The sequence below is a fragment of the Anser brachyrhynchus genome (assembly GCF_964034855.1).
Source record: "Anser brachyrhynchus genome assembly, chromosome: 2".
Lineage (NCBI taxonomy): Eukaryota > Metazoa > Chordata > Aves > Anseriformes > Anatidae > Anser > Anser brachyrhynchus.
In genome coordinates, this window is record NC_137695.1 from 96232684 (window position 1) to 96257586 (window position 24903).

Below are 24903 nucleotides of genomic sequence, written 5' to 3' on the forward strand. Positions count from 1 at the left end.
TCTTTGATAAATTGATTTAATTAAAACCGGAATGTTTTTCACCACTGAAATTCACACTGAATCGTCTGTTTCTTTTTTCCTTGGAGAGGGAAAGAGCTATTAGTAATTCTAATCCAGTCTTTTATAAAAGAAATGAAAAATCATATTTGCTCAACCTATTACTGAGAACCCAGCTTTTGTGTGAAATAAAAGGTAATATTAAGTTATAAAAAACTATCTGTTTTTTGTTTTATAGAAGTTAACCATAATTTTTCGCATGAAAGAATGCCAGACCAGTTTCTCAAGGAATACTTAACTGTATGTGCTCCTGAATTTAGGAATATTTAGGGATATTTTGTTAATATACTTCTAAGTATGAAAGTAAAATGATTTCTTTTTAAGTCAGTCATACATTCTCAGTATGATTCTTTTTTTTTTTTTTTTTTTCTGTTTGGAAGTGGGAAGGAAAGAGGGATTGAAAATGTGTTATAGTGACTGCAGAGGAGATGTTGTATGAATAAGACCCTTTAAAATTACCAAAAAGGGCATAATATGAACACATTTTATCTCAAAAATCTCCATTCTCTCATCTTCACGTGATTAGTTTGTATAAACAGCAAAAAGTACATGTTTTCAAAACATTTTCATGTTTTAATATACAAAATTAATATTAAAAGAAAAAATCTTGCAAGACATCAAATGAATATTTGGTAATTTAGTGTTTTTGAGTAATAATATTTCACAAGATAAACATTACATTTTTTTTTTCTCATAAGTGCAATTGCGTAACCATTTTTTTCAAACACTTCAGCTGCCCCCTCTTGCATTGTTTCAAGATCTTGAACTTGTACAACGTGGAATAGTTCTGAATGAATTTTGCTGTCTGCAGCTGTAATCTGTTCCAACTCTCCACAGGATTTGAATGGCCAGCTGAAGTTGATTCTGGAAAGGCTGTGACTGTATTTAACTTCCTTGCATCTTATTTAATCTACAGGGTAATGACGTTCGGATAATCCTTGGCCAGTTTGATGAGGAAATGGCTGTGAAAGTTTTCTGCTGTGTAAGTAAATATATGTAATTGCATATCTGAATAAAGATGTGGTACATTTGAATAAAAATATATTTGACTATAAACAGTTACATATGCTTTGCTCCATTTCTGTTTCAGTAAAATACTTTGCACTTGATTTTAGTGGAATTTAGGCACAGCCTTCATGGTTAGATTTTATTTCTGCTTTCCTGTTTTGGAATTAAATGCCAGATTGAACTTCATGTCAGGTCATAGGAAACACTTGTTTATGTAGTTGTATATGTAGCTACAGATGCAGAGAACTGGCAGATTTGCATCATGTCAAAGAGCTGTGCTCTGGTCATTAGGTCTGCATGTACGTATTTTTGCATGTTTTGCTCTGGAAGAATTAAAAAATTCAAACGGTTCCTCTAGAGGTTAACCAAACAACTCTAATTATTTCTGCTACCCAAAATGTTATTAATTGTATAGTCACCATTCACTTCCCACTTACTGTACCTTTGACATATTCTTACTGAAAGAAAATATTACTTTGTAAAAGTATACGGAATTTGAATTAAAAGAAATGTAGTAAGACTAGCATATATAATTTCACTGAATGTATCTTCACCATTTGTTTGTATGTATTTGAATGTGCTGCAAACAGTCTGATTGCCATTGAAAGAAGCAGGAGTAAAATGTGGATTTTTTTTTTGTATCTGATCAATAAATAAATGAACCCCAAATAGGCAGATTTTAGTGGGCCTTGTTTTGTACTAGTATTGAATTATTAGTCTAAATAACCAGATTAATCCAGTATGAGCCAATAATACAGAGAATATAGTGGAAAAGCAATCACGATGGCACTTAAACTTCAGAGGGTGTCTTTCGATGTTCACTTAGAGAAACAAAGTTGCCTATCCAAGCAAAGAAAGGAAAGGCAAATGTTCAAAATCTGAGTGCTACATGTGCCTCAGACATATGTTGGCTCTTATTCAGCATCTGTCCTAGTTGCTGGCAAAATTTGGAAAGGAGCTATTGCAGAATATGTTTGGAAGGAGCAAAATCTGTTTGCATCTAAAAGGAAATGGAAAGCATTATTTGGTTCTTCATTCTTCTCAGCTCCGATTGGTCTTTATATATAGATCTTTTTGTTCCAGAATTTAAATTGGATTGACAAAGATAATCTTCAATTTTTCCATTCCTGCAAGAAAGAAGGTTCTTTCCATGGCTCACATCCTCTACAGATCTCTGGTGACTGGGCTTCATTTGCCCAGCCGAGGTGTCCTAATCACAGCTGTCTGCCAACCCAGTACTTGGCAAGTTTTTGACCTTACTAAGGCCACTTCCCTTAGTATGTTGTTGCTTTCCTCTACAGTTCTGTTCCATGTTTGTGTATCCATGAGGACGCTGAAGAAATCCTAGAAATCCTCATGGGCAAGGTGTCTTCTTGTCCATACTGAGGATTGAAGAGTCTGAAGGACTTATGGCAGGGACTGTCTCTTGAACACAAAAACTTGGTGCAGCTTTCTACCGGAACAGTTTGGTACTAACACAGAAAGCATGCGTAATTCAAGTTTCAAGAGTGACGGCTTCTTCTAAAGTACATTAGTGTCAAAAATAATAAGGTGGATTTTTTTTTTCTGGAGCCTGGAGAAAACGAGGAGATTATGTATTTATGCTTTAATAAATATATTAATATGAGAGTTTCAGCAGGAGACTGAATGCAGGAGAGGGCAGTTCAAAGTAGGTCATTTATATATTAATACACTACAATGTGTCAGTAAGCTTGTTATTAGTCATAAAATATATTGTTGACTCATGCACTCCTACAGCTATGTATCTAAGAGCACAATAACTTAGTTATGTCAAGTTTTTTAACCCCCTTCCTCAGGTGTAACTTCAGACAGGTTGTGTTTGTGATTCCCTGTTATATTTTGAAGAATATAACAGAGCTTTGGGTTTGTTAGAGAGAGGTGCTATTGTACCGGTGGAAGATATATATATGCATTTCTGATAGTGGTTATAACAGGAATACTATTTGTTAATGATTTATGTAGGTGGGAAAGTCTTTAAAGTATACCTTGGTTTTCTGTCTGGAGTCAACAGTCATACACTGTGAAGTTTCCTCAGGACCTCCATTAGAGTTTATATGCTCGTTTTCATTTTACCTGGATATTCTTTGCACACACATGCATATACACACAAAGGAAGCATTGCACATAACTCAATGATAAATGGACTAAAAGGTAGCCTAATCCAGTGGGAAACTTTAAAAACATGACAGGACTAAATCAAGCCTAAGTGAATGTTAGCAGGTGTTTCCTATGATGGTTTACATAATCTTAGCTATTCATTTAACATGAGTGTCAAAAGCAGTTAGCAATTGTAGTTCTGTGGGAAATCCTAGCTTTCCATTGTTTTCACCTCAGTGGGATGACTGTGATATTTTTTCATGGAATAGAAATAAGGGTATTTTGCTCAAAACCTAACGATTCAACAGCCAAACTGTTCAGCTATGTTGGACTGTTGTGAAGTTTTCTTTTGTTTTGTTTTTCATTTGAAATTGGATTGACATGCAACTGCACTATCTTCCCAAAGAAAACTTCAAATTCTGCAGAAAATTTGTCTAAAAAAGTTAGTGGAAATTTTTCCACATATCTTTAAGCCATAGGGATGCACATCAAGTCAGCCTAGCTGATACAATTATCTGTCTGAAGACAGTTAAAGAAGGTGAATATTACACATATGTCACTGTATGAGCTTTGCGTGTCTCTTATAGTAAACATTTAATAATAACTAAAGCAAGGTTTAATCAGCCCTGTTGATACAGAAGGACTGGATTCTACTCTCCTTGAGCTCATAGAATTTTACTGCTGAGTCTCGGCTTTGGAATTAAAGGCACCATTGATTTTTAATGAGAAACAGATGGAGGTTCATGGCAATGCACAAGTCTACAGGCATTTTGTAGAGGTGGGATGTAAGATGTGTCCATGCTGACATGACGGAAACAGGATGGAAAGACAATGGGGGTGAGGTTTTGCAGCCACTTTTGCACAGTATACCAGTATTTGTTTCCTACACGCAGAAAGCTTTTTTACAGAGGCTGAGGTGATTCAGCTTTTTGATTTACACTTGATTCCAGATCTCAGATGTGCTATGTTGAAAGCAAAACTGGCTTTCTCTGACTACTAAGAGGCATTGTTATATCTCACAAAATTTTTGGGGCTTCCTTATTACATATTTCCTACCAGTCTGTCTCTAATAGCATTCCATATATGTGTTGAAGATGTGTATTTTAAATGAACACCAAATGTGTTATGCTCTGTTTTAGATATCATGAAATTTGAAATAAGGCAGCATCCATAAAATAGCTTGCAGATAAAATCCTAATGATATTCAGTGTAATGGTTCCATTAGCAAAGGCAAAAGCTCACTAAGAGCGAAGTCTTGTTTTTGAAGGATGTAAAAATGGTTCCTTACAGAATTAAGTGTGTTTTGTTGTTGCTGCTGTTTTCTTTTAAACAACTGGAGCAGACTTTCATTTGCATATGAATGCAGATTCAGCACCAGCAAAGATAACCTGTAGCTTTTTATGAATGTGTTGCTCCTGTTTTGAGTAATGCAAGCCCATTGTACAAAACAATCAAAGGGAAGAACCAACATCCCTGCTGACACACTGAGAAACACTTCGCAGTTAAAAATAAAGTTCTCTGCCATGCACAAATAATATAGTATATCCTCTCCAACCTTACATCCCTTACAGTCTGATTAATAAATTAATCATTTCATAACTTATAAGTAATTCTGTTAATTAGCTTATTCTAAAACTAATTAATAGCAAGGGTCTCTTTAACAAGTGCATGGTGCCTGCTTGTCTTTTGTCCTGATTTCTTTATGCCCTTAACAGAATAAAACAATTTCTTCAAACTTGCTCTATAGTCATAATTAATCAAAATCTCCAGCATAATACACTTTAGAAATTAGATTTAATTTTGGCATATTATTAAAACCTGTTTGTATCTAATTCCTATAAGGCTCAGTTAAGCTTACATTTTAAAACTCATTTAAATAGTCAGCTAACCTTTAAGTATGGCCATTTATAAGAGCAAAAAAAATGTTTAATTGATCATCTCATCTTTGGCTAATTTCTGGGCAGCAGCTCTGTTTGTTAATGTGAGTTTTTGAGAGAAGGGACAGTGACAAAATAGGTGTGTAAAGTGCTGAGCGAGAGCTTCTACCTCACCAAGCATTTTGCAATTCCAAAATATTTTTTTTGTTCTAAATAAGTATCTCTTTATGGATTCAAACAAGAATTTAAAGTTTTTAAAAAAGATACCAAATTCAGTCTCACAAGGGCAGAAAATACTGAGGATATTTCCCTAGATGCTTGGCTGTAATCAGGGTTCTGTAGCCTGCATAGGGCATACAGGAAGGATTGGGGAAGACACTGTAACTACTTTACACTGTTCTGATAGCATTTATAAACCTTCTTTACCCTGCTGTTGTGTGCCAATTAATCTTCCTTATAGAATCTAAAAGCTGTAAGAGGTGATCTGTGTGCATTCAAACAGCTCAAGAAAGATCCATATGTTTTATGTCAAGGAAGTGCATCTCCTAAGCATCAGAATCATCTCCATGCAGCAGAATCAGCAGGGAGGAAACTGTGGGGAAAACAACCAAAACAAACAAACCAATCAGCCAACCAACCAACCAACCAACCAACCAACCAACCAATGTTTTGAAATATAAGTCTTCTTTAGGCCTAAGCACTAGTTGTGCTGTCACTGGAAAAGTGACACGGTGCTCAGCTTTAAGGGAATTAATTTTGTTCCTCTTCTTTTTGGCTTCCTCAGATCACTCTTCCAACTCTGTCATTCCACCAGATCTCAAAGGAATAGCTGCCAGAAAAAGTTTCACTGCAGCCTTGTTGGGCATGATCCCTCATTTTCCAGGACAGAATTTCTGGCCATTTGGAAACTTAATTTTTACACAATATCCCAGGACATTTACAGATTATTTAGAAGACAGACTCAAGTGCTCATGCAAACAGAATAATTCCAATAGCTCCAGGTTCAGGATACTTCATAGCTAATAATGCCCTGCAACATATGGTTTGATACTTCAATCTGTATAGAGCAGAGGAAGCTGTCAAATCTTGCCCTTCTCTAAAAGTACCATTCAGTGTTAATTTGTGTCCTCGGTGATTTGAAAACTGACAAATAAAAGACACTATATCACTGAAAGGCCTTGAATCACCTCATTGTGTAGCAGAAACTTGTTTGGACATCAAAACGTATTGCAGGATGGAATTGCTATTTTCCTCAAAGCTGGACATGGGATGCAGTGTCACTGTATCAGTAGAAAGAGCGGAGATGGGCAGGAAAACAAAAACAGATGTATTTCTGGAAGGATAGAATTAAAGAGAGAGAGAAAGACAAGTAATTTATGTGGATTGTATAATAACATATGAGATGGCAAACACTGGGTTTCAGACCAGGAGCTCTTTCGAGCAGCACTGTATACAAATGCATGAAATTTGATTTTGGCTGAACATCAGCTCTTGCAACCAGGGGCCAAACAAAATTGCTTTGTGCATAATGCATTTCTGAACTGAGTTGGCACCATTATAACAGATTTCAAGCCCACTTTTAATTTTAGTATTAATGTATTTAGGAGGTTTTCCTATGTTGTATTTCTTGCTATTCATCTTTATATATCTGATAGGCTTTGGGGAAGATCTTTGGGATACTTTTCAAAACAGTTATGCTCTGAGTGACTAATATTTCCTCTTTGCATTCCCATAGTTTCCTCCTTCTACTGCTGTAAAGTCAGGCCATTACTTCATTAATGATGAAAAACACAATAAACAATATTCTTTATGTTTAATATGTCTATTAAAATATCTATTAACTTTTCTATTTTTCTTTCATTGTAGGCTTATGACGAAGAAATGTATGGCAGCAAATATCAGTGGATTATTCCAGGGTGGTATGAAAACCTTTGGTGGGAATCCTGGATAAATTCCTCACAGTGTCTCAGCAAAAATCTTCTTGCAGCCATGGAAGGTTATATTGGAGTGGATTTTGAGCCTCTCAGTTCAAAAATGATAAAGACCATATCAGGAAGGGTTAGTTTTTTTCCTCCAGCTATATTTTTATACAGTTAGTAGTCTCACAACATCATGGCACAATAAAGCATGGAGGAAAAAGGTCAAGTTACAAGGTGCTTCTGCAGAGTTGGCGTTCATCATAGTTATTCTCTTCTTTCCATTGATTTGCAATTTCAAAATATTTAGAAGTCAATTCCAATGCATCTTATGCATCCCCTCTATGCATCTTACAGCTAAGTATACAATAAAGCTTGAATTAGAGTCTGCAATATTACATGCTGTATCGTGGCAAATTAATATAACTGAGCACAGAAATAGAAAACTCTTATGTTTGTCCCTAATACTGCAAATATCTAATTTCATTGGTGATATGTAACTCAGAACGGGGGGCTAGGGGTGGGTCTTGCTTTAAGCATGTAAATATGTGGCATTTCCATAAAGTACATAATATTTTATCATAGAACAAATGCATGCAAACTCTAGCCAATGAATAAACATGCCTGATTTTGCTGCTTTTCATCTTTTTTCATCTGTTGTCTTTCATGCCTTGCTGACTGAGCACGAAAGGGATCTTTACAAAAAGGCAACTCATCATTGGCGGCTAGCCAATGTGACGCCCATCTATAAGAAGGGCCGGAGGGCAGACCCGGGGAACTATAGGCCTGTCAGTTTGACCTCAGTGCCGGGGAAGCTCATGGAGCAGATTATCTTGAGGGTCATCACGCGGCACTTGCAGGGCAAGCAGGCGATCAGGCCCAGTCAGCATGGGTTTATGAAAGGCAGGTCCTGCTTGACGAACCTGATCTCCTTCTATGACCAAGTGACGCGCTTGGTGGATGAGGGAAAGGCTGTGGACGTGGTCTACCTTGACCTCAGTAAGGCTTTTGACACCGTTCCCCACAACATTCTCCTCGAGAAACTGGCTGCTCGGGGCTTGGACTGGCGTACGCTTCGCTGGGTTAGAACCTGGCTGGATGGCCGGGCCCAGAGAGTTGTGGTGAATGGAGTCAAATCTGGTTGGAGGCCGGTCACTAGTGGAGTCCCCCAGGGCTCGGTACTGGGGCCGGTCCTCTTTAATATCTTTATTGATGATCTGGATGAGGGCGTCCAGTGCACCCTCAGTAAGTTTGCAGACGACACCAAGCTAAGTGCGTGTGTCGATCTGCTCGAGGGCAGGAAGGCTCTGCAGGAGGATCTGGATAGGCTGGAGCGATGGGCTGAGGTCAACTGTATGAAGTTCAACAAGGCCAAGTGCCGGGTCCTGCACCTGGGCTGCAACAACCCCAAGCAGAGCTACAGGCTGGGAGATGAGTGGCTGGAAAGCTGCCTGGCCGAGAAGGACCTGGGAGTATTGGTGGATAGTCGGCTGAATATGAGCCAGCAGTGTGCTCAGGTGGCCAAGAAGGCCAACGGCATCCTGGCCTGTATAAGAAGCAGTGTGGCCAGCAGGTCGAGGGAAGTGATTGTGCCCATGTACTCGGCTCTGGTGAGGCCGCACCTCGAGTACTGTGTTCAGTTTTGGGCCCCTCGCTACAGGAAGGACATGGACGTGCTCGAGCGAGTCCAGAGAAGGGCGACCAAGCTGGTGAGGCGTCTGGAGAACAAGTCTTACGAGGAGCGGCTGAGGGAGCTGGGCTTGTTCAGCCTGGAGAAGAGGAGGCTCAGGGGCGACCTCATCGCTCTCTACAGTTACCTTAAAGGAGGCTGTAGAGAGGTGGGGGTTGGTCTATTCTCCCACGTGCCTAGTGACAGGACGAGGGGGAATGGGCTAAAGTTGCGACAGGGGAGTTTTAGGTTGGATGTTAGGAAGTACTTCTTTACCGAAAGGGTTATTAAGCATTGGAACGGGCTGCCCAGGGAGGTGGTGGAGTCACCATCCCTGGAGGTCTTTAAAAGACGTTTAGATGTAGAGCTTAGGGATATGGTTTAGTGGAGTACTTAGTGTTAGGTCGGAGGTTGGACTCGATGATCTTGAGGTCTCTTCCAACCTAGAGAAATCTGTGAATCTGTGAATCTGTGAATCATAACAGAGCACACCATAAAGAGCATAGTAAACTTGTAAAATGTACACAAATTGCCACTTAAATAATTGCACATTAAGCAAATAGTTGCTTAAGTAAAAATTAATTGATTTGCATTATCCTATAGAATGTAATCAGAGCAATAATTTGCAGGGATACAGACTTAGTATGTTCTGGTATTATGGCTCACCAATGTGCACCCTAGGCTGACAGCTTTGGTTGAACTAAAACTTTCTGTATGAAAGCAAAACAAACAAAGTTGTTCTTCATACAGAGAAGCAGAACAACTGCATTTCAGTCTTTTTGTCTCCTATATCAGCCCTTCTGGTCCCACCATCAGTCTGTAACTCAAGCAGCACATGTTTTTGGATTTTTTTTGCTTCTTTCTTTGGTTGCCTTTTCTATATTAGTCATGCAAACATCTAAATTGGAGCATGCAGTTCATGGTGTAGATTTGGACCCAAATCTGTAAAATGTTATGTTTTGAAGTAAGACTGAAATTTTTCTCCTCTGCAGACTCCACAGCAATATGAAAGGGAATACAATGCTAAACGAGGTGATGGGCAATCCAGCAAATTTCATGGTTACGCCTATGACGGAATATGGGTGATTGCCAAGACTCTTCAGCGGGCAATGAAGTATCTCAATGCCACTAACAAACACCAAAAAATTGAAGATTTTAACTATACAAATCACAAACTTGGCAAAATTTTTCTGGATGCTATGAATGAAACCAACTTCTTTGGAGTAACGGTAAGTCCAAAACAAGTATTTATAGGTATTTATGCGGTGGAAGGAACTTGTGGCTTTAAGTCAGTAGCTGAAGCAAACATTACATTTTAAATACTCAAAAAAAAAAAAAAAAAAAAAGATAGCTCTGTATTTCCTTTATCTTCAGAGATTCCTCAGTTCTACTTTATCTTCACAATTAATGTGGATGCCTTAAGACTCTTGTTCATTACCACCTTGTGGTGCCGAGAGATGACACTGTTCCATTACTCAGTGATCAGATTTTTAAGCATGGATGTGATCTGAATTAACAACGCAGATCTGTCTTAAGGAAACCACTAGTGTTGCAAGCTGCAGTAACATTTTTAAGTGACTGTTTTCACAGCTGAGGAGTAGCTGGGGTGTGTTCTGAAAATACCTATTTCCCCCATCTTTTATTTTCAGTAATAGGTTTCAGTAATAGTACACTAATGTCTCCAACTCCAGTGCTGTAAATCCTAAAAAATCCTCCAACAAATTTCAGTAACCATTTGCCTGTATTTAAAATTTGTATTCTTTCACAGTCAAGTACAAAGCATGACTATGACTGAAAAGTTGGTCACATGTAGTAATAATCTCATTCTGTTTTGAATTGCACCATTGCAAATTCATAGTAAGGTTATTTTTTGTTTTTTTTTTTTTGCATTGCTTCTATTTTTTTTAGCAGAGTATAAGAGGCAATAAGGAGTGTAGCCCTAAAACTTCTTAATTGCTTAAATGTATTTGAGACATCAGTCAGAAGTTAAAGGAACAAACATGTTGAAGAGAGTCTGCAGAGCCGTACTCCATCACCAAGAGAGCTGAGCAGACTTCATTTCAGGGAGAAAGGTCTTCACGCTTTCCAATAATGTAATATATGTAGTAAATAGTAAATGAGAGAAGCTCCTAGAACCCATTTTGTTATGCCACATTCATGGCCTGCTACATAGTTAGATAAGGAAATAAGGAGTTTCGAAGAAAAGTGTAACTCAGTGGTGCATGCAAGTAATGCTTTTAGGAACGTCTCTGCAGCAAGAGCATGCAGAGAATTGGCATCATTTCTGCCACTGTGCAGTAGCTTGTCACATTCTGTCCCTGAGTTAATTTAAATTGTCTTGGATATCAGTAAACCTCAAAACATGTTGAAGCGGCAGAACTAAGGTTGTCATACATGTCACAAATGGTTTCAAGGAGGAAATGTCAAAGTATAGTTATGAACAATGAAGCAGGCTCAACTTTTTGGTGTCTGTATTAATTGCTAAAGATGACTGCTATGCTGCTATGTATCACAATGTGACTGAAACTAATTTAAGATATGTAAATAACAAACAATCATATGGCAAGGCAATACTAGAATCTAGTTGCCTGTACAATATACTTTTTTTTTTTTTTTCTTTTTTTTTACACTGCGTTTGGCTGAAGGCTTCAGTAAAAGAATTGTGCAGTTCTGGGGTATCCTGTTGCATCCATAGCAGGACCGGATCTTTGATAATTCTGTCAGTCAGTGGCAGCTGTAAACCAGACAATACAGGGACTCAAACGTGAGTCCTGACTTACTCCAGGCACAGTATCTGTCAAACTGTAGAGCGGCCATGTAGCTCCTTTAGCTTTTTTTTTTTTTTTTCCCCTTGTAACCTTTTTGCCTGTTGTTTTTGTCCTGACAGCCCATTATGGTAAAGTGATAAATCTCATTAGCACTGCTTAATTACCATCTTATGACTAAACCCCTACCCTTCGCCCAGCCTCTTTCCACCCCAGAGGGGAAAAAACAAACAACAACCCCAGTAAAACACACATGCACACAAACCCACACAAAACACCTCTAAGATGTAGATGGGTCTTTTTTATTACTTTTAGAGACACCAGCAAAAAAACAAATATGAACTGTCTCTTTTTACAGAGGGAATGAATCAAAGTTTTGCCAAACATATTCAATCACATTGATAAACTTTATTTCTTCAGGTATAATGTTTTCTAAAGCAGTTACTGCAGGATTATTCAGTGTGATTAGTACTTGTCTGAGGAACTTAATAAAATGTTTATTTTAAAGATTGGTTCACCAAGTCACTGTGACAATGCACAGACTAAATATATATCAGTGATATTGATAAACATAGATTATATTTGTGGGTTTTTTTTGAGCAATATTAAATTCACTTTCTGTTTTCTAATCTGTAAAGGGTCATACTTCTTGTCCCTATAACACGTTCTAAAAAAAAAACATATTAATCAAAAAGTTAAGGAGAGAATAAAATCTATACCAACTACACTTTCTTGGGTTTTAATTAGATCAAACAATACTTAAGGCTTTTCTAGAACGTGTGAAAAAGAGTTTCATAGCAGACCTTACAGTTCTGCATTGCAATGTTCAGAAAGTTGAAGGAACAGATTGAATCCTACCAGAAATATTTTTAGACTTTATATTACTCAGTCTAATAAATTGCTGTCATTTTTGACCTACTTTAAAACTTTCATGGGAACGGAATCTTTAGGTCTGGGAGTGCCAAACTGCATTTTAATATTTTTCCAGAAAAATATTTTTGAGTGAAATTTTTACAATTTGTTTTTAATAACTTATCCTAAACAGGAAAAGGATATTCATTTGTTCTAGAGAATCATCTATGCCAAATATAAAATGAGTTTCTGAAAGAAGAAGTAAGAGGAGGGGCTAAATATGATCAATCTTTAACACCTCATCCAATGATACAGTAAAATATGTTGTTAATGATTAAGTAAGAAAAGAAGGTAAAGAAGCTGTAGACAAGAATCTAAAAATGCAAAGTCTTAATAAAAAGATTCAACTTTCATTATCTTTTCTGTCCATATATCAGAAACAGTCACATCATAAAAAATAAATCCTTTCATGCAATATTAATTTTCTTTGAAATTATATACAGTAAAACACAATAAATATAATCATTGTTGAGTAGTGGGTTTTGTGTTGTTGTTGTTGATTGTTTATTTTTGATTTATTTTGATAACAATTTTGAAAATTTTTGTTAGGAGTGAAGCGTGTAAGTTCCTGATTATAGAGAATGTCTTTTTTTTTTTTTTCCCCCAGTTTTCTGTTCTTTTATATAATCTTTTTTTTTTATTTTTGTTTTTTTTTCATGGAGACAGGATTTAGAAAACAGTTTAGGTTACTGCCCAAAGGCTTGACAGAACTAATCCTCCTTTTGAGCACCAGAAGTTCCGTACCTAGATGTTACTTGTGCTGTTTTACTATTAGAAATCTTGGTGGGAAAGAAAATTATAGGTATTCCTTAAACATCGATGAAGATTCTGCTCATTCTCCACATTTGTTTTTCTTTTCTCTTAGAAAAATGGTTCCTTTTCTTATTTTTCCACTGTGATTATCTAACTTGTAGTTAAAGACATTACCATACAATGTTGTAGTGCATTTGGAATATAGACCAAGGAAACAAGTATTATTTGGTGTTTTATCAGGAAACAGTACTATAGTTATCTGCTGCTATTTTTTTAAAGGCTAAGTTGGACAGTATTGTAAAGGTACAAAAGAACTTTGTGATGAGAAATGCAATATGAACAAACAAAAGACCTGCAGAGGATGTTCCTATAATACTGTTAGTCTGTATATCCTAATTCTGCACACAGATCCACTGAGGTCAGGCCTTTTCAAACTGCGTAAGGCATTGTGGGGTTAGAGCGGTCCAACTGCAACTACCAACTTCCAGGATAGGAGTCCTTTTGATACAGCACTAGGTTTAATTTTTTCTAATTCCTTACCTACCAGAACACTTACTTTGGAGAGTTATTATAACAAAAAGAATCCTCTGAAAGGATTTTGGATATTTTTTCCCTACTTTTCTTAGTCAAGATAAAACTATGTAAGCTGAATGCAACCCTGCCACCTGCATGATTTATAAACCACCGGATGTCTGTTAGCTTGCTAAATTTATCCCTATCCTCTTCTCAAATAATACACATTCTTTCTGGTAACCTAAGTGACAGAAAATGAGAGAAAAAAAGTATTCACACAATTTATTTTGACCCATTGTAGATGTCTGAGGAACAGCCTTCTATAATTAGTAGATCCACTAGAGGTTATTTAGAGCTGGAGAATTTGCTGAGGTCTCTGTTGAAATGTTACTGGTTTGAAGCAGTGCAGAAAGACAAAGTGATAAGAAACAAAATTTTTATCTGTGATATCTATATATTTATATACCAATCATACAGCGGTTAATAGCATACTTCCAATAACATGCCCATCAAACGTGTGAAAAATAAAAAGTATTTTCCATGGAGCTAGAATAGTTCTAAAGCGACATCCTTTTTCTAAAGAATTAAAAAAAAAAAAAAGGTCTAACAAGACTAACTTTATTCTGTGTGATATTTACATACTGTAACTTGGAAGCATGATAATTAGTGAAGAATTTGAGCTGTCTTTCATGAGGGCTTTTGTGGATACTGAGTCATATTTAGTGCATACTGAATCAAAATCCATCTAGAAGGTGGAAGGATTTATTTCAGTCTTTTTTTTTTTTCTTTTTCCCCTTTTTAAAGGCTATGGACGTTTACACAGTAACCTTAGAACTACAGAAATGATGATATTTGTTTGGAAAAAAATGTTTTTTATTCTTGGAAAGATTAAATACCATTTTGTTTTCAGAATGGTAAATGTTTGTAGGGGTTCTGTGGGGTAGCCAGGTGGTGAATTATTCTTAAAAAATGCCTTTTAAAGATTTTTTTTTTTTTTTTACTTGTATAATCACTTCACCTTTGGCATTTGTTCCCTGTAGTCGTTGTGGTAGGGTATTCTGCTGCTTGAGTTTATTGCTGCTATCTGTGATTATAAATCAGGCTTCAGAATTATTAATTTATTTCTCATCCTTGTGGCCTTCTATTATTTGTGTGTAATGGAAAAAGAATTACAGTGGAGGAGAGAGAAAATTAAATACAGTGTTGTATTTCCTTTTACATCAGCCAGAGTCTCTGTAGCACAGTAGGATAAAATTCCATCACAGTAGCTGCTGAACAATTGAAACCACTGCCATGAAATAGCTTTCATGCCTGTCTCTGGCATCCCGCATTCAGATGGATCCAGTCATGATTCAGAACTGGAAATGTTTATTGATATGAAGTTCATTTCGTGTTTTGATGCTGATTATTTCTGAAGATTGATTTTAGCAGTCCGCCTCCACTTTCCAGGCTTCAGCAGCTATTGTGTTGTCCAGACATCTCAGAAATATAGGAGGTATTAGCATCAGAATAGCAACAGTGAGAATGTATTTATTTCATGGCATCCTGGAAAAAACAATGTTCCCTAGGCCTATGAAATTGAGAAATGCCTGGATCCATGGCAGAGAATCAGATGAAATCAATTAGGACTTTAGCCAAGTGAGCTTATGCTTAATAGGGGAGTCTAACAAACATTTCTGTAGTGACATTGATCACTGTAATTAATTTTGCTTGAATAGTTCAGTATCAAGCCTTTATAATTATTTATACCTTTTATACCTGGAGTCTAAATTTCCTCCCTTCCCTCCTTCCCTCCTGCCCTCCTGCCTTCCTGCCTTCCTGCCTTCCTGCCTTCTTTCTTTGACATGGCTAAGGCAAGGCAGATAGTAAAAAAGTTGGATGAGGAGCTAGCTCCTTGTTAACCTAGGATTCTGCTTTCAAAGTACATATAATTTCATAAAAGGTGGGAGGAGAGGGTCTAGTGTGCAATGTAATACCTAAGTCTATAGAAATAGCTCTCAGTGTTCATGTTTCTCATAGCATTCTTTTTCATGTTCCTTCAAATTTGACTTTGTCTTAATTTTCAGCACTTGAAAATTTACATTTGGCCATTATCCATAACTGGGTAATTTGAGGGACTTAAGTAAGATAACAAAATGTGGTTTGGCAACTATAGGTGCATATATACTCGTATACATACACTTGCATATGCTTATAACCCTTTCCAACTATTGGCAGATCTCAGTTTTGTTCACACCTGACACCATGGGTTATAAGCGTGAACCACTCTGAACTTAATGCCTTGTGTTTCCTTTTGATTTTTCAGAACTTGCCTTCTGTGACAAGCTTTCTTGTGTAGCACAAGAAAGAAAAATACATGGGGTCTGGCTGCGTAAAAGACCTCCTATATCTCTTTGTGGCTTTCCTGAACCTTAAATCTGAGCTTCCCTCAGTGCAGTGGAGATAAATGTGGTGAATCTCCTACTTCCTTACTCCCTCCTGACTTCCACTGCATTATCCAACTCAGATGAACAACTGAGAGTGCTATAAAAGGTTGAGGGAATAATTTACTCTCGATACAGCCAATTTGTTTATAGGAGACTCCTCCAAATAGAGAGCTGCTAAAGTAAGCCATCAGCAAGCTTGCATGGGGTCATAAATAATGCTGGCTCATTAGGAAAATTCAGTGCAAATGTTTTCATCTGTCAACAATGTAAAACTGCATACAGAAGGAAATCCAAACTTCTAAAGTGAAAACTGAGATTAACTGTGACATTTCAAGATTAGCCCTCAAGCTAACAAGCAGTTGATGATTTAATAGGTATAGTAGATGGCAAATAAAAAAAGCTTTATTCTGAAGTTGTAGAACACTTATTACTGCATCTGTCACTCTAATAGGTGGATATTTGATGAAAATAAATGAACAACATACATTTACAGAAAAGCTAGTAAAACGTTTTCTAAGATGGATCTTAGCTTCCTTTCTCCTATATTTAGTTTTGTCTTAATCTAGACAGTGTTTAACATAACACAAAATATGCCCTGAAACCTGTTTTGTTGCTACTATGGATGCAACTAACAGAAATCCCTACAAATAATAATAAAGAAAAAACGCCCTAGTGAAAGTAATTGTGTTTGTGCTTCTTCAGGCTTCTGAAAAAAAAATAAAGTACATTTCAGTACTTTCAACACACTGTTTTTACTGAAGTGTGCTTTGATTTGTACCTGCCTGCTTACAATCCACCTTGATTTTTCTTTTATTTTTTTTTTACTGTTTTTCTGTTCTATATTGTTTAAAGTTGAATGATGAGAGATTGAAGAAAAGATTAAATTTATGAAATTTGGAAGCTCTCCAGGTCAGCAGTTAAGGTGGGAGAAGGTGTCAGCACTTTTAAAAACAGTTTTCAAAATAATGTCTTCCAGGGTTTTATCTGAGGTTGGTATAGAGGACCATTAAATATATACATATATTTATACTATATTGTATATATATAATCTATATATATATGATATAATATATATAATATATATACATATGTTTATAATATATTGTATATATATAATCTATATATTTATGATATAATATATATAATATATTTATAATATACTTATTATATATATATATATAGAAAGAGTGGAAAGATATACATCCTGCACAACCAACATAGGAACTATGAGTTCTGGTATTACTTGCATAAGTAGGAGATTGTTTTTCCTGATAGTTAAATGACCTCTTGCACTCCATTTAGACAGAAGTACTAAATAAGTAAGGTGTTCTTTTGCCACCCCCTCCAGCATATGGTGGAAAACAAAGGAAAAATGTTACACAGCTTCTGTGTCCTACACAGGTCGTTAGAAGAAATAGTAAATACTGTTCAGGTACCTTTTAAAAAAGGGTGACAGGATTTAAAAAAAATTAATAATAATAATAAACACTTACGGAGAAGTGACCCTCTTGCAGTAAGTGTATCAATGAAATATCATCTCTGAAAATTAATACAAAACCCTGAGTAGCTCTGTCTACCTATACTGTGACTTCAAACCTTGCCAGTAACTTATGATCAAAGTCAGCTGACAAGTCAGTGTGCATCTCTGGAGCTGATCTCATATCAGCAAAAGAATATACACAGCATCTCTCTGTGGTCCATGTCCAAGAGAGCAGAAAAGAGTTAATGGTTTGCAATATATGCTGTAAGAACTGTTTTGGTCTCTGAAAGTCTCTGCTGCAATTATAATCCCAAATGGAAAATATGGTGTAAAATTTTGACAATGTTGACAGTTTCTAACAACCAGAGGTTGTGAAATATAGCCATTTCTTTAAGTGAAACTGTGTCTGTAAGCTCTCGAGAATGCACTAGGACACTGCTGTTAAGGGAGGTGCAGAAGGAAGGTGAGGGTTGATGGAAAAGAGAAAGTCCCAGATGCTTTAATTGCCCAGGGACCTGATGCAGTTCTTGGTATCTGTGGTAGCACATAATATGCCAAGTAAAAATTATGTCAAGCCCCTTTCAAGTATTGCCTGCAAAGGCAATACTGACCCTGATGAAGAAGCTGCAACCTCCTGCCACACATGGAAGAATTGTTCATCATGGGATGAAATACACCAAAGGTGGTGTGTATGGCTTTAGAAATACTGGATACTGCAGTCTGTGTGAAGGTGGAGTTGTGAACCTTGGGAGCAAGGAGAAGCAGAGCCAGGTTGCTGTACCTTGGGCCCGGGAGGGGAGGAATACTGTGCCTTCCCCAAGAGATGTACATCTTGAGTGCAGAGGGAATGGAGCGAGTGCGATCTGGATGGGGAGACCCTGAGAGAGGGTAGCTACAGATTAGATCCATAGCTATGTCCCCCCACCTCCTCTCACATACACACCTTTTCTTTTTTTTTCTCTATTTTTTTTTTTTTTTAATTTTAACAAGTCTGGAATAGAAGACTACAGGAGAAGGTGTATTGGGGAGAATATAATGGGAAAGGAAGAAATTTCCTGGAAGGCTTTTATATAATCTGCATCACTGAGCAGTTCTGAGTTTCCATTCTCTAGTGTACCTTGTTCTGCTTTGTTTAATAGCGCATAGAGTTTAATGAGCATCATCTCACCTGACTGTGCTTCTCTTGAAGATGATTTTACTGTCCTTGTTGAGAGCAAATCATTAACGGAGTACATTCGTTCCAAGGAAATATGTCCAGATATAGACATATCTGTATGGGCTGTGTGTTTACTAGATGGGCCATGTAAGTGTTTATTAGATGGAGCTTGATGGTCCTGAAGAGCCAACAAAGCTCTTTTATGGTTAGCTGGCAGATGGTGCATGAATCAAACAGGTCTGGGCTGGCGCAGGCACAGCTGAACTGTGTTTCCAGGTGAGATTTTTGCAGATGATACAATGATATTTAGGCAGAGATCTATGAATTAACGACCTTCCAGGGTAACAGTGGTATCCAGTAGTATAAGTATTCCTGCATTTAGTGTTGCTAAGAGAAGAAATAAAGATACATGGTGAATTTAGGAATGCTACTGCTTCTGTCTGCTGCAGTTTCATTTAAAATGACAAACAATGACATCTTCCATAGATGTTCCCAAGCCCTCAGCTGCCCAGTGGTTTGGGGATGAAATTCACCAAACATTGTGCAGCCTTCAGTTGCAACTTATTCTGTCGGTATGCTTAATGGCTGAAACAGCAATATTAGTTTTAGTTATCCTGCATTGGCCTCAGTCTGCAAACTCCTTTACCTGCCTCTGGTTTATCTTGCCCCCTCCTAGAAGAGATCATTGCATACGTACCTGAATTTTCTCAATTAAAAACCACTATGATGGTTAAAAACCATCTCAGTTAAAAATCACTATGATTGTAGAAAGAACATATTTTAGAAGTGGTATAAAACTGAATTCCTGAGTGCTTGAGGAGATTGCAATTCTTGTTGTATTTTCCACTGGAACAGATGTTAGCCCTGCTGCCTTGGGATTGTTCCAGCTCTGGTAATTCCATTCTGTGTACCTAAAACTCTCGCTGAGATTTCAGGTGGATAAGGAAGTTATTATTTACTAGCTTTATACCAGGACTCTTTTGGGATAATCCTATAAAGATGCAAAATAGTATTTTAGTATTATTGCTCTCACTTCTTTTATTAGACATCATATTTTATTATTATTTCCATGTAAAGGCAAAATATAGTAAGATTTTACTGGTTTTATCCTGTTCCTGTTGCAGTCAGTGGCAAATCTCTTTTAACTTCATTGTGAGCAGGAGGAGGTCCTTACCTAGCAAACTGCTTTAATAACTAACTTGTGAACATAACTCAAAATATTATTCTAAAATCCTTTTCACTTACAGAATTTGTTTTAAAATGCTTCTGAAATGCTTTCTAGAATTAATGAATACATTTTAAGAGTGCTGATCTGTTGTAGTGCTGTAAGTTAGTAATGAATGATTAGACACAAGAGCTTGTTCAAGCACACTTGGAGAATGCCTCTAGATAGTGTGCTATGTGGAATTACATAACTCAGATGTCAAATAACTATGAGCGATGGAAATAATGTGGTGGAGTATAGCAATTTACAAAGTAACATCTACTGATACCTATAAAAGGCTGCAACTTCTCGTGTGGATTTTGTAAATCATAAAAATGCTGAATATTTTAGTGATCAATTGCACTCATTATATATATTCTTTTGGCACGACACTGTAATTCTTAACTGTGTATCAGATATTTGAGTATCTGAAATAGTAATATGGAAAAGGAGAAACCTCAGAGCATATAGAGAGTATCATGAAGGTCAAAGCAATAGGAAGACTATTCATATACCAGTTTGTGAAAATCTTCAGAATAAGTTTTTTTTTTACTGTTCGTAGAGCTGTTATCATACTACTTTAAAATCTCAACATCAGTTTGGCTTTGTTATAAATATTGAGAGTGTAAAGAATGATTAAAACATGTAAATGAGAAATATATTTCTAAATATGTCCAAATCTTAAAGCATCTTTCTTAAAGAAAAGAAATGACAACATATGAAAGTAGTTCTAACTTGCATTCTTTTTTGTGCTTTACATTAGTGCTTTGGATGCTCTGGGAAAAGAAATAAAATTAATGCTTATGATAATTTTTGTGTTATATATACAATGATTGGTTGATTTATATTAATTGGACTATTTCTCTCTGTTGCTGAATAGTTGCATGACCGTCTTTTTAATTTATATTTTGTTTTGATCTAGGTTACTCTATCAATGGGCAATGTAAAAACTTTATAAAAAGTAATCTTTTTCTGGCTTTATTGAAAGAGACCCACACTGATGTGTGAAGAACTGGAATTTAGCCTGATAGGATTTTTTTTGTGCACCTAAGAGCAAAATTTTCCCTTGGGTAATTTTTTGCAGTGTGAAATTTTTACTTTCTGGCCAGCAAAAAAATTAAACATTTAAAACTGTATTTTAATTCTGTGTTCATACTACAGTACTTCTGAGATTTTGGCTTCACCAATTAACATACTCTCTGCTGTTGTTAATCTTTATGACAGCTCAAGGCAAAAATATTCCTTGAATATAGAATTTTGCTGAGTATTATGAAACTACCTGTAATATTAAAAATGGTGTTATTAGCTGACTTAGTCAGGAGAGGCTCTGAAGTTGTCAGGTCTGATGTTCAATAGATTATATTTTCATACGCCACTGCTCCTCTTTTCTGGCAGTCATGGTTTCTACAATGAACTAGTTTTCCTCCGTTGAGAGGTCCTCTAGTTGTAAATAGGATTCTTGGAGCCTGCAAGAATTTTAGTTGAAATACAAGAAAATTAAAGTATTATAATGACATTTATTCTGGATATGTACATAGTACATCTTCAAACACTTTTCCAGTATTTTTCGTATTAGTTTTTAAGACTTCTGTATTTGTTACCTTCTTCTCCCCACCATTGTCTTTTGGCAGTTTGTTGTCTCAAGCCTTGCTGGTGATGAGGAGAATTTTTGAATTATCTAGCACCTGCTAAAGTGGCGTTAAGAGTATTCTATTTTAAGATTTCACAATGCACAGTAGAACTTTCACTTCAGTAAAGTCTATGGTATTGTTTATGTGTAATCAAGACTTTTTGACTGAATGACCCTGTGCATAACCTGCACAGTTTCTGTGTTATTCCACTCATGTGGTATCAGTGTAGTAACAGATCACATAGATGAAAACAACCCAACTCCAACTAAAACAGCATAACTCAAACCCAAAGAGTGAATTTATGGTTAAACAATATTGTAAATTATGTAAATAAAGCTGGCCACAGCTGATGTTTCCTCTTCACTACGGAGAAGAGAACGGTCTGCTCACTGCAGGGTGCCATGTAAAACTCTGAGTGCCACCATAATACTGACAAACCGAAGAATTTTCCAGAGTAAATCAACACAAATCAAGAGATTATAGAGAACGATTTGAGGAAAGAGTTGGCCATATACTGCATTTCAAAATCAACAAAAAATGCAATGTTTTTCCATCTATGGTAGATTGACATATGTTTCATGTCAAATTTATTATCAGTAGATGTAAATCAGATGTATAAGAGCCAAGCCTTATCAGAGAATCACAGAATGGTTTAGATTGGAAGGGACCTTAAAGCCACCCAGTTCTAACCCCCCTGCCATGGGCAGGGACATCTCCCACTAGAGTGGGTTGCCAAAGTCCCATCCAGCCTGGCCTTGAACACCTCCAGGCATGGGGCATCCACAGCTTCTCTGGGCAACCTGTTCCAGTGCCTCACCATCCTCTGAGTGAAGATTTTCCTCCTAACCTCTAATCTAAATCTCCTCTCTTTTAGTTTAAAACCATTCCCCCTTATCCTATCAGTATCTGCACAAGCAGCACGTTGTTCTCCATCTTTTTTATAAGCCCCACTTAAGCACTGAAAAGCTGCAATGAGGTCTCCCTGAAGCCTTCTCTTCTTCAGGCTGTACATCGCCAGCTCTCTTAGCCTTTCTTCATAGGAGAGGTGCTCCAGCCCTCTGACCATCTTCATGTCCCTCTTCTGGACCCACTCTAACAGCCCCACATACTTCTTGTTCTGGGACCTCCGACCTGCACGCAGCACTCCAAGTGGGGCCTCACAAGGGCAGAACAGAAGGGAACAATCACATCCTTTGACCTGCTGGCCACTCTGTTGATGCAGCCCAGGATGCCAGCAGGATCCTGCTCCATGGAGAGCCTCTAGGAGGAAACAGCTTGGTGAGTCTTTGGTGGGGGCTCAGGAACTGAAGTTCAGCTCTCAGCTTCCCTCAAGCTCTCCTTGCCAAGACAAAGGACTGCAATGCTGGGTGCTAGGGCTCCATTTGCATCTGGACACCAGATTTCTTACAGCTTTCTCTGGCATGGCTTGAAAAGCCAAGGCCTCACCTCACCCAGCTTTCTAGTCTTGTGTGGCAGTGCTAGTGCTCAAATTGCTTTCTGATGCAGTGCTGTGGTGCTGCTGCATCTGCCTGGTGACTGTGAGGCTACAGCCTCAGCATGCTCACACTGAGTTACTTCGGTTAAAAAGTTCCTCAGGAGTTACAAAGGAGTGCAGTTACATTGATCAAAAGTGCATGTTCCGGCTGAATGTGAGTTCTGTGAGATGGAGGTAAACTTCTGTAGCCTGGAGGCTCTTATTCAGCTGAATTCAGGTGTTTGCTGCATACCAGAGTAGTATGTGAGCTTCTCCAAAAGAGGCCGCAATGATATTTCCTAACTGGAAGTGTTAGATTTTCTTAACATTGAGTTTTGTAAGATCACAAGCACATCTCAGAAATTTTGATACTGGTGCTTTTATTATGAATGACCCTGAAACTTGATGTTTGAAACCTGAAATGTCTTGCCAGTTAATTATTTCTTTTTTTTTTTTCTTCTTCTTTTTATGTGAACCTTTTCCTGGTGGCTTGTTACACAATTTCCTCTCCATTGTACCAGTTTCATTGACATAGCAGCAATGAAAAACAAAAACAAAAACAAAAACAAACAAACAAACAAAAAAAAAACAATCCAGTTATGACATTGTGACACCAAAAAGTTATCTCGGGTAACTCGGAGAATACATCGGGTAAATTGCATCTAGGAGTAAACCAGTAAAGCTGTATGTACAGCTAAGTATGTACAGCTAGGGATTGTTTGCTGGTCCCTTCAGATGAGTGCAAAACCAACTAACTCAGTATTAAATGTAATGTACTGGTAATGTACTGATAGCTATGAGCTAAACATAGACCTCAGCAGCATCACACAGCTTCTGTGAGGACCTTGTACTCTCTGAGGTAGTCACTGCAGTAGACCAAATTAAGCTTCTCCTCTGCTTAAGGTGAATTTCCCATAACACAGCTGTTAAGTCCCAAGGGACACAGCAACAGCCGTTTCCCCACTTAGAGTCGACCCATAGCTGCAAGGGAGGCGATGCAGCCTGGTCCACAGTACTTCTTACGTGAATCCGAGCTGCTCCTGGGCTACTGGAAAAGCTGGAGCAGAGTGGGTAAAAGGCCCAGTAGATGTGGTTCAGAAAACAACTGGATAAGTAAGTGTTGTGGATCATGAACATTAAGCACACTTTCTTCTAAAACCTAGCTAGTGGCATCTGAGTCACTGGGCTCAAATTTCTGTAGCTGTTACTGCAGATAGAATGTACATGGAAGGAAGAAAGGAAGGAAAACATTATAACCACCTCTCTATTTCTTTTCAGATCTGTTTTTTTTTATATTTGGGCATTTGGGGCTTTAAAGATCTGGGTGATTTCGATTGCTATATTTGTATGGTGCATCAGTGAGTAAATGTCAGCTGTTAAAAATGTTCAGGCAAGTAAAGATGCAGCTAAGCATCTAGAATATTGATTTTCTTGGAAAACCTATCATCCAGTATGTATTTAAACATATGCATACTGTACTGGATTTCTAATTGAAATAAATATATAGAGAGGAAAGGGGATAGGATGCATTTGATGTATATCCTGATTATCAAATCATCTGCTCTATACATTCAGGGTATTTTAAATAAGCATTATGACAAACTGATAAATAGGTCAAAGGCTTGCCCAGTGATGAGTTCTAAAAAGGGGTGATATTAGAAAGAATTCCATATAAACATTAAAATAAATGTGGAAGATCCTACCTGTTGCCTATTTTCAAATGTAAAACAGCATTATTTCTCCATTGTAAATCAAGTGAACGTGGGATATGTAGCCAAATGTTAAAAAAATGTAGTATATTCTTTCTCTACTTCTTAATATAGATACTTTAAAATCTTGGGGGCAGAATCGTTGAATTTCATATTTTACTTCTGTAAAATATTTTCCCCAATGCTTTCAGACTGTTTATACTGCTCTTTCTCTTAGGCTGTGATTAAGTGAAGT

At 37.1% G+C, this 24903-nt stretch overlaps 1 protein-coding gene and 1 long non-coding RNA gene across 7 annotated transcripts in view; both read left to right on the forward strand.

Annotated features, from left to right (window-relative positions):
- Window positions 1-24903, forward strand: part of GABBR2 (gamma-aminobutyric acid type B receptor subunit 2) — a 477830-nt gene that overhangs the window by 230884 nt on the left and 222043 nt on the right. For all 6 annotated transcript variants that reach the window (XM_080580419.1, XM_080580424.1, XM_080580420.1 and 3 more), the window contains 3 exons: window positions 974-1039; window positions 6927-7118; window positions 9638-9874. In XM_080580419.1, the coding sequence (XP_080436545.1) occupies window positions 974-1039; window positions 6927-7118; window positions 9638-9874 (495 nt within the window). The remainder of the gene's footprint in view (window positions 1-973; window positions 1040-6926; window positions 7119-9637; window positions 9875-24903) is intronic.
- On the forward strand, window positions 9881-20303 carry LOC308189860. The gene is made up of 2 exons (XR_013946657.1): window positions 9881-18030; window positions 18348-20303. It is a non-coding gene; the product is annotated as an uncharacterized lncRNA (long non-coding RNA).